The 16,541-nt window shown below is 53.3% G+C and overlaps 4 protein-coding genes across 4 annotated transcripts; 1 reads left to right on the plus strand and 3 right to left on the minus strand.

The window, feature by feature from the left end:
* Positions 1-1,141: 1,141 nt before the first annotated feature.
* QC762_609170 (uncharacterized protein) lies at positions 1,142-4,617 on the minus strand. The gene is made up of 3 exons (XM_062892595.1): positions 4,438-4,617; positions 3,245-4,313; positions 1,142-3,177 (listed from the first exon to the last, which is right to left on the minus strand). The coding sequence occupies exons 2-3, from the start codon at positions 3,314-3,316 to the stop codon at positions 1,411-1,413; spliced, it is 1,839 nt and encodes a 612-aa protein (XP_062741191.1). The 5' UTR covers positions 3,317-4,313; positions 4,438-4,617; the 3' UTR covers positions 1,142-1,410.
* Positions 4,618-6,543: 1,926 nt separating this feature from the next.
* Positions 6,544-12,101, minus strand: QC762_609180 (uncharacterized protein; the record flags this gene model as incomplete). Its single annotated transcript, XM_062892596.1, has 5 exons — positions 11,875-12,101; positions 11,691-11,752; positions 11,280-11,646; positions 10,885-11,220; positions 6,544-10,815 (listed from the first exon to the last, which is right to left on the minus strand). Exons 3-5 carry the CDS (start codon positions 11,406-11,408, stop codon positions 6,544-6,546), a joined length of 4,737 nt encoding a protein of 1,578 aa, XP_062741192.1. The 5' UTR covers positions 11,409-11,646; positions 11,691-11,752; positions 11,875-12,101.
* A 595-nt stretch (positions 12,102-12,696) lies between these two features.
* QC762_609190 (uncharacterized protein) lies at positions 12,697-13,749 on the minus strand (the record flags this gene model as incomplete). The annotated part of the gene is made up of 2 exons (XM_062892597.1): positions 12,697-13,019; positions 13,047-13,749. 2 exons carry the CDS (start codon positions 13,747-13,749, stop codon positions 12,697-12,699), a joined length of 1,026 nt encoding a protein of 341 aa, XP_062741193.1.
* A 1,252-nt stretch (positions 13,750-15,001) lies between these two features.
* Positions 15,002-15,926, plus strand: QC762_609200 (uncharacterized protein). Its single transcript, XM_062892598.1, has 3 exons — positions 15,002-15,456; positions 15,515-15,677; positions 15,731-15,926. Exons 1-3 carry the CDS (start codon positions 15,238-15,240, stop codon positions 15,820-15,822), a joined length of 474 nt encoding a protein of 157 aa, XP_062741194.1. The 5' UTR covers positions 15,002-15,237; the 3' UTR covers positions 15,823-15,926.
* The last annotated feature ends 615 nt before the right edge of the window (positions 15,927-16,541 follow it).

Below are 16,541 nucleotides of genomic sequence, written 5' to 3' on the forward strand. Positions count from 1 at the left end.
GCGTACTTTCGGATCTTCATGCGTACGGTGTAGAGCCGGTAAACAAATCGAACAAGAAGGAGCACAACGATGTAGCCGGCTGTCCTGCCCACCAGGGCAAAGGAAAGCGATGCCATCTTGGAGTACCTAGTTCAGCTTTTCGCCTGGCTCAAGAAAAGGCGAGGAGCAAAATAAAAAATAAAAAAATGTTGATGCTCCGGGGGCAAGTTGAATTTATGGTATTGGTCTAGACAAGACCGGGGAGCAGCCAAGGATGCTGACATTCTTTCCTAGATGTCACCATGATATGCAAAACCCATGCGCCAACGACCAACAACGACCAACAACGTTGACTAGCTCCAACAGCAACCGGGAAACACGCGTGTTCAGATGCATAGTCACAATAACGCTGGCGTTATCTGCCTAGAAGTCGCTCCAGGTGACAGCGCTTACAACCAAGGGCTAAATTAGAGGTTGCCACTTTGGCAGCGTCCTCGAAGCCTGGCTAGCTAGCAGGGCATGTCGTGTCTTATCCGGTGTGGTCTAGCCGTCCTAGGCAAAACATTCGAAAACATTACAATATACGAAAATCGCAGCCAATAACTGGGCCTGTTTCGTGCCAAGTAATACAGCAATATCTCAACCTACCCACGTATAATTGATGATGGTTTGAATGGTGCTCCAATTCCCAGACCTTCGTAATCGCTGGCTTCCAAAGGCCTGGTACTTACCATTGAATTGTGAGGGCCCATTGAACTATAAGCGCATTGAACTGTGAGGGCCTATTGAACTGTGAGGGTTGCTGCCCATTGAACTGCGGCCACCGCAGCCATCGCCAAACCACCGATTGTAGCATCATGGCCAGGGTCTCAGGCCTCAACTGTTCAGGCCCGTCAAGTACGAACCTTTGGCAAATCCAAGACGAGAGCACTGACAATGGGAAACCCCAGTTTTCCCATGCGAAATGTGGCTTTTGCGATGTTCATACACCCAAAGGCTAATTTCTGCCCAATTTGCCCAGGAAGGTTAGACCACATCGGATAAGACACGCCATGCCCTGCTGGCTAGCCAAACTCTATAAAAGTCTATCTGATGTGTCCTGCCTGGGATGAACATGAAGTCTACCCAAGTACACTCGGCATTATGCAAGGTCGACACTAAACCCGAACCTAGCCAGAGAACCGGAACACCACGCACACACGACAAGGCAAATCAGATCAAGAAGCGAAGTGTTGTGATTCAGCCCTGCGGCTTATGATTGCTGCATTACATTTGCAAATATATTCCAAAAACTAAATGCCTACCCAATAAATACCCCAAAAAATTTCCAAACATATGTATCATTTGCCCCAAAAAAAGCTTTCATCATCTATGTTCATTGACTCCCCCTTGTCCAAAAACCCATAATCTCAAAAGAAGAGCGTACTTTTTTTAAAGAAGAACAGCAGCCAAACCAGCCACCGCAGCGAGCAGACCCTCAACAGGGCCAACAGCACGGCCAGCACCGGCTGTCACTGGAGTGTTGGTTGTGGAAGGGAGGTCAGTCACAGCGGGAACGGTGACTGTGCCGAAAGAGGTGGGAACAACGACGACGGGGGGCTCAACATCGGGACCGCCGGTGACATCAGGGCCGTCAGTAACGACGGGGGGCTCCTCGCCGCCAGGACCGCCAGTGACGATGGGCTCCTCCTCTTCGGTGGTGGTAGGGGGAACCTCTGGACCGGGGCCGCCGGTAACCTCGGGACCATCGGTGACGACGGGAGGCTCCTCCTCAGGCTCCTCGGTGGTGGTAGGAGGAACTTCGGGATCGGGACCACCAGTAACCTCAGGGCCGTCAGTGACAACAGGGGGCTCCTCCTCATCAGTGCTGGTAGGGGGAACCTCGGGGCCGGGGCCGCCAGTGACCTCAGGACCGTCGGTGACGATGGGGGGAGTGACCTCGCCGCCCTCGGTGGTGGTGGGGACGGCAGGAACGTCAGTCACGGGGCAGACGGTGGTGGTGACGATGGTCTCGGTGGTGACAATGACGACGCCGCCGGTGGGGCAGGCGGGAACAGTCGAGGGGCACTGGGTGATGGTCTTGACCGTGGTGGTGGTGATGGTGCTGGTGGTCCACTCCTCGGTGGTGGTGGTGCCGGTGCTGTCCTCGTCTTTGGTGGTGGTAATGGTGGGGGTATCGGTCACGCTGGGTTCCTCGGTAGGCTCATCGGTGGGAGTAGCAGTTGGCTCCTCGGTGGGCTCCTCGGTGGGCTCATCGGTACGAGTGGCAGTAGGCTCCTCAGTGGGTTCCTCGGTAGGCTCGGCAGTAGGAGTGGCAGTGGGCTCCTCGGTTTCGGTGGGAGTAACAGTAGGCTCCTCGGTTGGCTCGTCAGTAGGAGTAACGGTAGGCTCATCAGTTGGGGTCACAGTCGGCTCATCCGTAGGAGTAGCGGAGGGCTCGGTAGTAGTCTCGTCATCCTCGCAGTAGTCGTCATCGGTGGTGGTAGGTCCACTGGTGGGAGTGGCTGTGGGCTCCTCAGTGTCGGTAGGAGTGACGGTTGGTTCCTCAGTGTCAGTGGGAGTGGCAGTTGGCTCCTCCGTGTCCGTAGGAGTCACAGTAGGCTCATCGGTAGGAGTGACGGTGGGCTCAGTGGTGGTCGTCTCGTCGTCCTCGCAGTAGTCATCATCCGTCGTGGTAGGCGCCTCAGTCTCGGTCGAGGTAACAGTTGGCTCATCAGTGGGAGTGACAGTTGGCTCCTCAGAGTCGGTGGGAGTGGCGGTAGGCTCCTCAGATTCAGTGGGAGTGACAGTGGGCTCGTCGGTAGGAGTGACAGTGGGCTCGTCGGTAGGAGTAGCAGTGGGCTCCGTGGTAGTAGTCTCGTCATCCTCACAGTAATCATCCTCATCGGTCGAAGTGCTTGTTGGCTCCTCGCTGGTCCAGGTCTCCGAGATGGTGTATGTCTCGATGGTGGTGGTAGTGGGCTCGACACTTGGCTCGGTTGTGGGCTCAGCGGTAGCGGTAGCCGAGGTGTGCGTCATGGTGTACACAATGCACGAGCAGACCGAGCTCACAGACTGGACACTGCCATCGCAATTGTAGAAATTAGTTGGGATGGCGGTGGCCGCTGTGGTGGTGCCGGCAATGAAGCCGGGGCAGAAGGCCGAAGCCTCGGCCGCGTAGTTGGCGTCGATGAGGTTGCGGTAGCAGTTGTCCTCATGCTATTCACCTTGTTAGCTGTCATCTCATCTCTCATGATAAACATCAGACGAACATGAGGTTCCTTACACAGTCGGGCCATTCGGTGGCGGCACCCAGACCCACGGCCAGGGCGCCCAGAGACAAAGTAGAAACGCGCATGTTTATGTACCCCTTTTCTTTCCCAGAGAGCGAATGACTAAATCGACACAAGAAGGCAGACGAGAAACGAGCGACTGCGGGACCCGAAGGTCTATGTACGAGATTTCAATGCTGGGTGAGCGGAAGGTGAGGAAAGGGAACCCCAGATCCCGAGGAGGTGGGTGGACCAGCATCTTTATCTCTTGCCCAACATCTCGTTTCCTTCTAGCCTTTCTTCTCCTTCCGAAAAGTCCATAGTTTGATGCCGAACCCCGGCTCGCAGGCGCCGGAGGGCACTCCACACACACACACCTGGAGCGCGGCGTCAAATACGAAGCCAGCCTTTTTTTGGAGCAACGATTGGACCATCCCAGACCACGCGAGGTCCCGGTCGACAGGGGTTGGTGATCTCCACCACGGACTCAGCTCTTGGGCGACAGGGGTCCAATCTTTGTCGCCGCCAGCGCCCGGTGGAGATTGCAGTTTTCCTTTCCAGTGCTTCCCTTCAAACTGCATAATAATGGCTTGCCATGCGGGTGGAGATGATGATGATGATGATGATGATATTGGATGGATGTTTGTCCGATGGCAGATCTCCCATTGTGCCTGGTACCTGGATCGATCGGCACAGCAACAAAGAGAGAGCGAGAGGGTGAGCGAGAGAGAGAACGAAAGAGAGAAAGGAACAATGCAGCACGCCGCAGGGTACAGTGCAATGCAGATGGCCACTCAATTCAAGACCAACACCGGCCAGTCAATCGCGGCCACCGCAGCTTTCTCCACACTGTTGACTGCAGTGGGCTGAGCACATCCCCAGCCTCTGATTGGACGGCCAAGACGTTGCTCGTTTTTTGACATCTGTGTTTGGTACCAAGAGAATCACCCCAGATGCTGTCGTGGAATATTGAAAAGCCTCAGGGCCAACACGACCACCTGCAGAGCAAATCACCTGAGACATGGAGAATCCTTTGCGGAGAAGAACTTTCTCAACGTGCCCGACTGACATGGAGGAGGTGTCCTGCCCAATTGACGTCAGAATGGGACGGTAACAGCGAACACCGGCACTGATTATGGCCTGTCATCGCTTCTCTCCACCATCAGTCTGGGGCAGTTGTAAGGGTATTCTTACATTCTCAACATACCATTAGATAATAGGTCTTTTTTGGTCCTCGCATCTTTGGGTAGAAACACGATGACTGCATCCCTCAGGCACCGAGGGGGCACCAAACAAACACCCGCCTCCGACAGCAACATCGGATCTGTGGATTCAATACTACCCCGCCGCCAGTTGCCTGTTGCTGACATATACCGGGCCAAAAGCCGGGCGATCGTAATCATGATACAGTTCTGACAGCTGTGCCGGAATGGCAGTGAGGCCTTGTTGGTTTGACATTTTGTTTGTATTTTTGGTGCTAGAACCAGTCGGGCCATATTGCGGTATTACTTGCTGACAAAGGTGGGTGTTGCAGCTTTTGACTTTGCACAGTAGGAATTAAGATTGCAATGTACGGTAGTAAACAAACTCTTACATTCAACCTGTTCCCGTCGGTCCTGAGGGGAGACCAGCAGCACACGAATAAACCCCGTGATTATACCCGTCCAGTTCGCACTGCCTCTTACACCTTCAGCTCACCACTGCGGCGCAAAAACCCCAACCCCCATCCCAACCCGGGCGTTTACGGATATTGCCCCTACAAATGGAAACGGCAAAAAAAGGGGGCACGTAACACAACCTCAATCCTTCTGCCCCAACGCCAGGTCCGAGTGTCCAACGTCCATCCCAAGCTCACAGGTGGCACAACTTTCGACAGACGGCTACGCAAAGAAACAATCCAGTACTACAACTCTAGAAATAAAAAGCCACAGCCAGCCACAACTGCTCATGCCAGGCATCACAACGTAATGAAAAAACAAAAATCATGATTCCGGAAGGCCACGAGTGCAAAGGAAGAGAAAGGTGCTCAAAGTCAAAGACACGGGACGGAAAGCCTCAGATCTTCGAGTTTCAGATGTTTCACCTTACCCATTCCTCAAAGAATACCACAAAAGAATTATATACCAAGAAAACCACGCGATTTTATCAAAGAGCGTGCGTGAGAACATCGTGGCAATAGGACTGGAGAAAGTCTTGTTGAAAATCATGGCAACTCCTGCCAAGGAGGAAAAATACCTCGATCAAAATGAATCTCGAGATGGATTGATGATCAACACTGTGCAACAATGCACATGAGACAGAGACTGATATTCTCCTCTTTACTTGGCAGGAGATCATCCTTTCTAAGGTAGGTAAGCAGATGAGTCGGTATTTAGGTACTTCTCGAAGCCGACAGCTTCACTATAAACCTTCCCTCAAAGCTAACTATCTACATCCACAAAAGAAACAACCCCCATGCGGCCAAGAATCCGATTCTCCTTCACCAGAAAATAACCACAAAACAACATGGTTCGCTCTGTTCATTCTATTTTCAGTTCCCCTTTTTTCGATTCTGCAGCCTCTCTTCATCGGCACAAAGAAGAAGGCAAACTGTCTCCTCCCACCACTCACTCACCGGTGGTTTTCATCCATAGAAAAGCAACAACAAACCTTCAACACAGTAATTCTCTTACAAAACACTGTACCAACAACAAAGAACCCAGAACACTCACCCCATCACCAACCACCACCACCCCATCCACTTCTCACGTCATCTTTTTTCCCTCTCAGCCTCAACACACGACTCAGAAACCTCTTCAGCTGAATCCAAAAAGCACTCCTCGCGTCATCCCCCAGTAAACAAAAACCCTCACTCCACTTCCTCAGCCTCCCTGAATCCACACCTACCAACCACTCGGTATTCCGTGGAAAAAGTGAGCCATCAGCCCAAAAGAACAACAAGGGATCCCTTCAATCCAAATCCTCACTGCCAAAAGTGCCAACTCGAATCACTTCATCATGGCCAGTGATTCCAAAATCATCAGCTCACTAGTGGGCACCTGCTTCCCAGCCATATGCCAGGTTCTTCAATGGACAGACCAGCTTCGTGCCAGTGGTGGTAGCAAAACACGACTTGACAAGTCAGAAAAGAACAAGGCGGGAGAGGGAGTCTAACAGGTGCGTTCTGTATTATGATTCATCGTGTACCTTTCTCATTTCATACCCATTCACACAACCCATCATCAAAAACGTACATAGTCTTCCAATCTAAGATCGCAAACTCTTCATTCAGATCGCACTCCCGCCACCCCTCCCTTTTTTGACATCCACTTTATCAACTTTCTCCCGTCGGCCCAGCTCTCACCACCTCCCCCTTGTCCAACACAACCTCCCAATCCGCCCCCTCCACCGCCTCCGCCTTGTGCGCAATCGTAATGACGGTAGAATACCTCAGCTCCTCCCTCAACAATCGCTGGATATACCTCGCCGTCTCCCCGTCAATACTCGCCGTCGCCTCATCCATAATCACCACCGGGCTCCTCCTCAAAATCGCCCTCCCCAGCCCCACCAGCTGCCTCTGCCCCTGAGACAAATTCTTTCCCCCTCCATCCACCGGACTGTCGAGCGTGAAATCCCCCGACATCCCCAGCACCCGTTGCAACACATCCGCTCGTTCGGTCTCCCCTCTCTCGTCAAGCGGGTCGAGATTATCCCTTAGTGTACCGGCGAACAGAACCGGGTCTTGGGCGACAAATGTGATGTTCTTTCTCAGCGCGTGTTTGTCAACGTCCGCAAGGTCGACGTTGCCAATGCGGATTGACCCCCCTGTACCCGCGTCGGGGTGTAATGTCCCCAGTAGACTCAATGCCAGTGTACTCTTTCCTGACCCAGTGCGACCAGTAACAGCCACGTTGCGAGTGCCGCCTGGAATGGCAAAGGTGACATTCTTGAGCACGGGTTCAAACTCTGGCGCGTACCGCAAAGTAACATTGTCGAATACAATAGCATCCCCATACAAAGGCCAGGCAGCTGGCGGTTTGAAGCTCCCCTTGGGTTCCTGCTCCAGACTCAGCAGCTCAACGATGCGCTCGACGCTGACAAACTGCATCTGCAGCTCGCCATACCGACGACAGAGGCTGTGAGTCGACCTGACAAAGTTCGCCGCCGAAGCAAGAACAAACCCGACGGTACCACCCGAGAGACCCGAGAGGACGGCCGTGAGGGTCAACGCAAAGGTGGTGAAGGCGGAGAGCAAGTCGAAGCGGTACTGAAGCCAGCTTTGTAACGACCAATAAAAGTGGTCCATTCGCTGGAAGGAGTCGGTGGTGAAAACGATGCGGTTTTGGTAGTGTGGCTGGGCCCGGAAGGCGCGAACCGTCGCGAGCCCTTCGAGGAGCGTGCCAAAGTTGGACATCAGCGGTGATAACGACACCGTCTCGAGTCTTCGCAATGACTGAGAGGTGGGGAGGAAGCTGTCAAAAATCCAGAAGAAGATGCCTGTCATGATGACGCTAATAACAAGGAATGACGGCGTGATGGTGGCAATCACAGTGATGGCAGACAGCCAGGCAAACGTGGACCATGTCACAGTCTGCAGCAATACGGCCACGCTTCCATCAACGGTGCCCATGTCAGACGTGAGCCTGTTCATCAGCCTCCCCACTGGGGTGACGTCGTAGAACCGGAAGGTGGCGTTGGAGACGCGCTGCATGGTCTCGCGGAACAGGTTCTTGCCAGCTTCGTAGATGATGCCCACGAGGGCAACATCAGAGCACGTTACCGTAAATACCTGGATGAGGGAGAGCACCAGGAGGCCGACAGCCCAGGGCATCACGTTGTCGGCTGGCGAGGGTAGATAACGACTCAAGTCAAGCCAGCTCTTCAAGCGACCAACTCGAGATTGCTGGAAGACGTGTTGAGAGAAGACTGCTTGTTGAAGATCATCTGGGTGACCGCTCAGCCCAAGAGCATGTAGGCGGTGAGCATTCGCCGGCTTGTCATCGTATCCCTCACCCCATTCCTTGAGGAACCAAAAGTAGCCAACCTTGGCAGCCCTATACGCAATAAAGAAACCGATCATGGTAAACCACCAGGCAATCCTGCCAGCCTTGATGTATCGCCAGTACACCGATACCAACACGCCGCCATGTACGCGGTGTTCGTCCTGGATAAACTTGTCGGGCACTGGCTCTTCCCCCTCTCCCCCATTGTCGGCGGGAGCAGCCTCCTGTTCTTGAGCAGCAGCCAGAGCAGCCAGGTGTTCGAGCTCTCTTTCATTATTCTCCAGCTCCGCCATGCTGTACGTTTGAGCTTTCCCACCCTCGACAACCTCAATGACTTGGTAGGCGTAACGTTTGACGATATCCACTCGATGAGTTACAAAAACGATCAGCCGTCCAGCTGTCAGAGGGGCTTGCCTGTTGGCAAAAAGATTCTGCAGAATGCTCGTTGCCGTCTGGTGATCCAATGCCGCAATGGGATCATCCAGCAGCAAGATACGAGCGCGACTGTAAAGAGCCCTGGCCAAAGCCACGCGAGCCCTCTGTCCACCAGACAGGCCCACCCCGTTCTCGCCAATCAGCGTGAGGTCCTTGGACTTGAACTTGTCAAGGTCATCCCGCAGGCAACAAGCATCGATGACCTGATCAAACCGCGCCTTGTCGTAGACCGAGCAGAACAAAATGTTGTCCCTGATACTCATGCTCTCCAACCATGGTGATTGGGCACAATAGGCAATAACCTCCTTGGGCACCCTTCTCTCACCGCCATGTTGATCCAGCTCACCTAAAACCGCCTGAAGAAGTGCCGTCTTGCCGATACCAACTCTCCCGCAGACCATGGTCAAACCGGCTTTGCACGAAAGCGTGACATCGTTGAGGACCTCCTTCGTCACCCCAGGCCATGAGAACGACGCCCTCTCCACCGCAATCTCCAGTTCTCCAAGAGGACCATCCGACCCTTCCCCACCTTTCCCGTCCCAGTCATCATTCTCCCTGTCTGGCTCCGTCATAAACTTCTCGATTCTTTGCATCGACACCCTGGCATTAAGCAACGTCTGGAACATTTGCGGCATCTCCCGCAGACTGCTTTCCAACATTCCAAACAGATCCAGCGCCGGAAACGCGATATCCACAGTCAAAGGTTTCTTAGAGATGAGTGTGTAAGCCAAAAAAGCTGCCAAAGGAAACAAGAAGCCGACCAGCGAGTTGATCGTCTTGATGAAGAGAGAGACAATGTTGGCCGTGGCTCTCTTGACCAGCTCGGCCCTCCTGCTGTCCATGATCTGTTCCAACCAGGCGTCCTGCCAGTCATACCAGCGTAAATGTCTGATGGACTCGACAAATTGCGAGGTTCTTTGAAGCTTGACGTCCGTGATTGACCGGCGAGCTCTCTCGATGTTGACAAAGACCTTCATAAGGAGAACGTTGACGGCCATACCGAGTAGAATAACAAGGGCACCGGATAGCGCGGCGGGCCCAAGTATCTTCCAAATAAGGTAGACCGAGAATAAAAAGTTGAACGGCTTAGTAAAGATATCGGGTACCTCCCAGAAGCGCTGTGCTACGTCGTATACGTCGCTGCGCAAGATATTCATGATCTTGCCGGTCGAGGAGGGAGAGTCGTCAGGTTTGGTTTTGATCGTTCTGAGTTGAGGAATGAAGGGCTTGATAGTCTGGTAATGGTGATGGAACCATGCCGCGAGCCGCTGGTATCGGGTTGGCTCTACTTTATCGGCGTCGTCGCTGTGCCTAGACTCACTGTCTGTAAGTGTGGTTTCCGAGGAGATGCCATCGGACGGAGATTCGGGCTGAGCCTGGGAGGCGCCCTCGATGGAGTCGGTAGCGCCACCGGGAAAAGTGAAGGCCTTCCGACGAAGCGTCTTTTCGTATATCGTGGTGATCATCTCTCCGCGAGAGCGCTCGTAGTTGCGACGGCAAAACCAAATACTAAAGACAGACGACTGTGCCTTAACTAGCCTCCCAAACAGCGTGAGGCCCGCATAGATCATCGCGGTTCGTTTATCCGGCGGGCTAGACGACAGTGCACCGAGCAACTGTTTCAGCAGAACAGGCTCGATCAGCTCCACCGTGCATTCGAGTACTGCCAGACATGTCGTGATCACGAGGTCGAGGCCGTTCGCCTTTAGCAGACGGACGAGAACGGTGCCAGTGAGCTCTCGAAAGAGCGTGTGTAATCTTCCATGTTGAAACTCAAGGGCAAGAAACCACACGTCATCGTCGTTCAGTTGCCGGCTGTACCCGAGCTTCATCAATGGGCTTAACCACGACACAGTCATCCACTGCCAGGCTGTGATGAGATCTTCGGGACTGCGAGCATCAGAGTTTGGGGCTGTGAATGGCTTGCTGATTCCGGTACTTTCCGCGTAGGGTTCCCTCAACGGCATGTTCAGCATCACGAGTATCGAGGCGAAGGTCAGAGAGAGTTCGCCAACCCAGACAGCCGTCGAGGGCCAGCCATTGCCAGCAACATCGGGAACCACAATGAATAAGGCTAGTTCCACCAGAAGTAAAGCCCCTTGGATCATCAAGACGGCGCCTGGAAGGGTCCTTGGACGCTCGAGGACGAGCATCGTGCTAGATATGACCTATCGACGTCCATATCAGCATCCCGGGCACAGATCCTGCCATGTGGGCGTAGCAAGGACAGGACTTACAGCTGGCCCCACGGGCATCAAGAGAACCTGGGCATTTTCCGGCCAAATGACTGCCCCCGTAACGCCCAACAGGGGAGCTCCAACAGACAACAACAAGAGTGACAAATTCCATATCGTCCACTTTGACCTTTTGACTCCCAAAGAGTCGCCCGTTTCCTGATCGATAGCAGAGATTGTCGTCTCCTCAGCAGCAAATCTGCGTAACCAGGTTGGGCGATACCTTGACCACACCGGGCCAAGCCCATATCGAAGTGTTACTGTCAGCAAGGCAATCCATAACGGAACGTGGCCCACGACGCCCAGGCATTGATGACTGAAGGTGCCCAGTGATGGTATCTAGAACGTGTCAATCAACTTGTGCGTTTTGTCTCCAAGGCGGTGTAGTGGCAACGTACCCATATCCTCTGGCAGCAGCTATAGCAAGGCCATAAGCTGTCCCACCATCGTGAAGATGACGTGGACCTCATAATAGCGCCTGGGTTCCTCCGCAAAATCCAGAGCCAATCGTCCAGCGGAGACGACATGGAGGAGAAAAAAAAAGAGTGATCAGGCCCCAAGATCGATATCCAGCAGAGACGAAAGCCCTATCCTATTAACATATCATGGGAGTCGGAGACATCTCCGGGGAGAAAGTGGGAAGGGAGCGCCGCCGAATCGGAAGACCGGATGTTGGTTTAGCTACAGGTCAACGGCGAGGTTGATTGGAGAGAAAAGGGGGTTGCGGTGCTAAACTTGCACCAGCGGCCCCTCCTGGCACAGGGCCCATTGTTAACAGCCACGGGGCAGACCGGCGTACGGACGGGCGCGGTCGGAACCTTTGCCATCGTAGCATGCCAAGCTTGGTATCAAAATGCTCTCCGAACCGCATCTGACAATCGAGTCTGTTCAGTCCTTTGTCTGCTCGAAAGATGAGATGAAATGACGAAAACTTGCCCTGCCAAGACTCGGCAATTCTCCGTGCGCGCGCTTATCAACTACGGCAGGACGTACCATACCGGTAGTGGAGGGAGTTCACATGGAATGACGGCAGCGGATGGAAATGGAGAGAGTCAGCAACACGAATGGTCCTGCAGGCGCGGATAAAGGGAGGTCGTACCGGTCACCGTCGCCGGCATCGCTGCGAGACAAATGCTTTGCGTGGGACACATTGCAGCACCAAGTGCCGGGAAACTGGGAAGGAGGCCAATCTGATGACACGAGGCAAAGGGAGGGTTGTGAGAAGTTTGGTCCACGAGATGCAATGCATCCACGGGGAGCATACCCGAACCTTACCCCCCACCATCCCGCTACAGGGACCTTGAATTTAGGGAGGGGGCATCCTCTAAGGGTTGGGGGTGATGCGCTACACGGCACCGACAACTGAAACCAACTCGACGTGCATGTGCCGGGCAGCGAGCAATCAATCACACAGCATGGTGCCTCGTGACATCGAATGGTATTTGAGTCTCCGATTTGGTAACGCCCATGAGCAAATTTTTCTGCCTCCTGCAGACCGCCATGAATTGCCCGTTTCGACCTCCCAATGACCAGCTTCTCTGAACGCCATCCTCCCCTCGTGCTGAACCCCAGTGGGGGTCGCTGACTCAGCCAGACAAATAAAACAAATGGTATCTAAATTTGTACATATGCATAAGAACCCTAAAACAAAAGAAACATCTCATGCATGCCATGAGAAAATGACGGATGTCTGAAAACCTAGCCCTTTTCTTTTTTGACCCCCTCCCCCTCCCTCGCCCGCCTCCCTCCCTCACCGCTGCCTCGGCCTGCATGAGTAGTTCAACCCCAACCTCTGCTTCCGTGTCTGGTGATCCCCTACGGCTGTCCAGTCCATCTGGGGCCCGGTGATTGGATGGGTGTGCCGCTCATCTCGACCGGACCTTCACCACCCGCTGCAGGGTGGCCGACCGGCACATCCAGTTCGTGAATGGGTGGCTGCACCGTCGACATGTGTGGTTGGAATGGTTGGAATGCTGTGTACCTGTCGTAGGCCTGCGCCTGAGCCTGGGCTTGTGTGTCTGGGGGAAGTGACAGGTGCTCTGGGGACTCCCAGTTGTAACCACTAGCTCTATTGTACGCAGCCTTCGCGGGCTCTGGCGATGGCATCCACTTCGGTTGATCTTGTGGCGGCCAGACACCTGTGTCGGGAGGGCTCACATACCCACCACTCGTGCCACTTGCCGATGGTGTAACAGACATGTGGGCTGTCTGGCTCAACGGTGGCTGCGTGTAGGAATCTGGAAGCATCGGATGTGATTCCTCCCCTTGCTTTCTCTTCTTGCGCAGCAGGAAGAAGACCATTCCAGCCACCACAGCAACCCCAACAACCGATCCGGCTATGATGCCAGCAAGAGCTGCCGTCGGTAGCCCTTGGCTTCCTTCGTCTGGGCTTCCTTCGTCTGCTGGTTCTGTTGAAGCCGGTGGTGATTCGGTCGAGGTAGTGGTACTTGTTGTTGAGGAGGTTGTCGTCGTGCTTGTTGGAGCAGTTGTTGTCGTTATGGATGTGCTGGTGGTTGTGGCCCCGTCCGCGAAATCCATAAACTGCTTCTCCGAGATGCCCATAGGCGTGCGTGAGTCCCTGCAAGCACCGCTCATCGTGTCATAAACTTGTTGGAGGTCATCCCTCGAAGATCGACCGAGGCAGGAGGCTGTGTTCTTGATAAAACCCCCTCCATTTTGGCAGAGGCATTCATTTGTTGTCTTAACAACACCCGTCTCGCACTTGGAGGCGTCGGCCGCCGCGTACATGCAACCCTGGGCGGTTTCGGGATAGAAGTCAAAGTTGATCGAGGCCCCCTGGACTGTCGAGGCGAGCACGAGAATGGCGAGAGCAGAGGGAAGCGCCCGCAGTTTCCCGAGACTGATCATCTTGGAGGTAGGTGGGGGCTTGTATAGAGAAAACAAAGGGTATTGATAGGCTATGAATCCGGCAGGACCATAGGCGAATAATCAGATGAAAATTCCCCGAACTATGGCAGTAACGGTAGTCGTTCATGGGTCGGGTGAGGGTGTGCTCGTTGAGGAGACGCGAGAGGCAAACAGCCTGTTGTACCAATGTTGTGTATGATGAGCACACACAACATGAGAGACTGGACGAAATGGAAGAGGAAGGAGAAATAAAATGGGAAGGTTCAAGTCAGCTCGACTTTTGATAGCTCAGGAGGATGTGCTCTTACCCTGCCGGGTATGGCAGGGGGTTGAGGCTGAGTTTGGCAGGCAGTACTCTCCAGATCCCAACAGCGCGGACACAGCTGTCTCCGCCACCACCTGTCATCTTCGCCATTGGAGCATCAAAAAAACCTTTGGCAAGAAGTATGCGATTCAAGTGGGGGACTGTCGGATAATAGATCCGACAAGTTCCCAACCAACAGCTGGGAACAACACGTTGCTTCCCAAATCGTGCCGCCGGATGCCACCGTGTTCCGGCATCACTTGGTCTGTGCTTACTCGGACTGTCGCTCGGATCGATGAAATTGGGTATCATGAACGTGATGTAATAAGTCGGTCGCGGTGGAAGTCACCGCGCGACCCTGAAATCGCGTCCAAACAAGGCTGCGTTGAGCAAGGCAAAGAGGAATCTCAGGATTGAGGCTTGATGTCAGCTCCCGGCGCTTCTTCACCACAAGCCACAGGCCAAGCCACTAAAATCGCTGGTCTGACTTTTGCTTGACCTCACTGGTCAGCCTTATGATGGCGCCGCTATTTTGGGATTTTGTGGTGGGTAGGTCAGTCTTGGAAGAGTGTTCGCCCCAACGTCAGGTCAAACCCTTTGAACGTGCTGTTGGATTTGACGGCAGGAGTTCGTCGTCCAAGCTATTTTCTGTCTGCCAAGCTGATTGAGCTTTATGCCTGAGGAAAAATGCAGGCCCTTTATGCGTTTGCATACAACACTGCCCAACAGTAGTAGGCCAAAGAAATGCAGCCCAGCTCCTCCATTGCTGGTGTCTCTCCTGCTGCTATTTCTTCATATTCACAAGTGCCAAGTAGGGAACATCGCCATCGCTGGCAAGTGGCATCATATGTCTCGCTTGCATCCAGTCAAACGGAGCCGATCTTTTGCTTTCTTTCCATTTTCGCTGTCAATGAATTGGAGAACGTGCAGTCAATCAATCAACCCCAAAGAAAACCCCACCTGTGTCATCCCATCTCCAATGACTGAGCTATGACGTATGATACACCAATGGCCTCGAGCGGTTTCCATTGGGGTATTGGTCAAGCTACCAAACCAAACAAACACATGCTCACCTGACACGCAACTACAAGAAGAAGACCCTGCGAGCTTTCAGTCCACCAACTTTCCAATTACATCTACACACAGCAAGTCTCAACAACCATACCACACACCCAACAATCACAATGCCGATCGCAACCACCAACGAAGTCATCGAGAGCGCCGTGATCCGTGCGCCCCTCTCCCACGTCTGGCACTTCATCAAGCTCGCTGAGTTCCCCAAGTGGTACTCCCAGATCAAGCAAGCCGAGCACATCGTCAAGGGTGTCAGCGACGAGACGGACGTGTACAAGTGGACGTTCAAGGACGGGAGCGTGGTGGAGATCAAGCAGGATGAGCACAGCGTGGGTTCAACCTCTCTTCCTCAACACGGATGGTACTGACATGTGGATGGCACAAAAGAACCTGGACCACTTCATCACCTACAGTGTCATCAACAGCGAGCCCGAGCTGAGCTACTCGAGCGTAGTCAGCACGATTCGATGCTGGCCCGTCACGTCGGGCGAGTTTGAGGAGAGCACTTTTGTGAGGTGGACTTCCAAGTTTGCGAGCGATGCTGATATTGGTGGGTTTTGAAGCTTCAAGATGGCCATGGTTGGGTGCTGACATGCATTTTAGGTGTTATCGAGGATGCCAAGTACAAGCGACGGGATGCGTTGAAGGACCTTGCGGCTGCGGCGCAGAAGATGGTGAAGGAGCATCAGAAGTAATGAGAAGATGGGAGGATGGAAGCAAGCTTTGTTTGTTATTGGTCATGATTTGGGAGACGGGTTCATGGGCAGAATATGGATATTGTAAGATGTTGATGCTAGGTTCCATAGCAGAAGCCTGTAAAATCGGAATGTAATGGCATTCTTTACGACTGGATCCACAGCCTGATGTTGCTCTTGAAAACTGGAGGTTCCCGTCTGGATCTCATACACATACACGGCATGACTTGGAGGAAGATTGCTGGAGAGAACCGGCGAAGCCTGAACAGGATCATTTTTCGATCGTTGTGCCTCTGGAGTAGGCCTTTACGTATCATCAAAGAGGTTCAAAAAGATAGTTAACACATATTAGAAGAATGCCAATAGGCATTGAAACATGCCTAATCTGTGAGTACAAGATAGTGAGTACGTATCGGAGAGATATTCAATACTTGTTTAAGGATGGCGACAGGCATCACGACAGTGTTACCATGACTTAAAGGAGAGCTCATTAACATTGGAAGACCAAGGAGATGCCGTCACCTAAAATAGCTAATAGCCTCTCAAGTCGATGCCATTGCATGAAACACACCTACACATGAACCACGAACCTTGAATCCTCCAAAATGCCCTTGCTGCAGCCACACCCGTGCTACCGTCCCAGTGGCTACATTATTGCCGGCGACTTAGGTTGCACCTTTTTCCACAATGCACCACGACCATGGTTGAAATCTTGCGGT

The sequence above is a fragment of the Podospora pseudocomata genome, chromosome 6 (genome assembly GCF_035222375.1).
Source record: "Podospora pseudocomata strain CBS 415.72m chromosome 6, whole genome shotgun sequence".
NCBI classification, from domain to species: domain Eukaryota; kingdom Fungi; phylum Ascomycota; class Sordariomycetes; order Sordariales; family Podosporaceae; genus Podospora; species Podospora pseudocomata.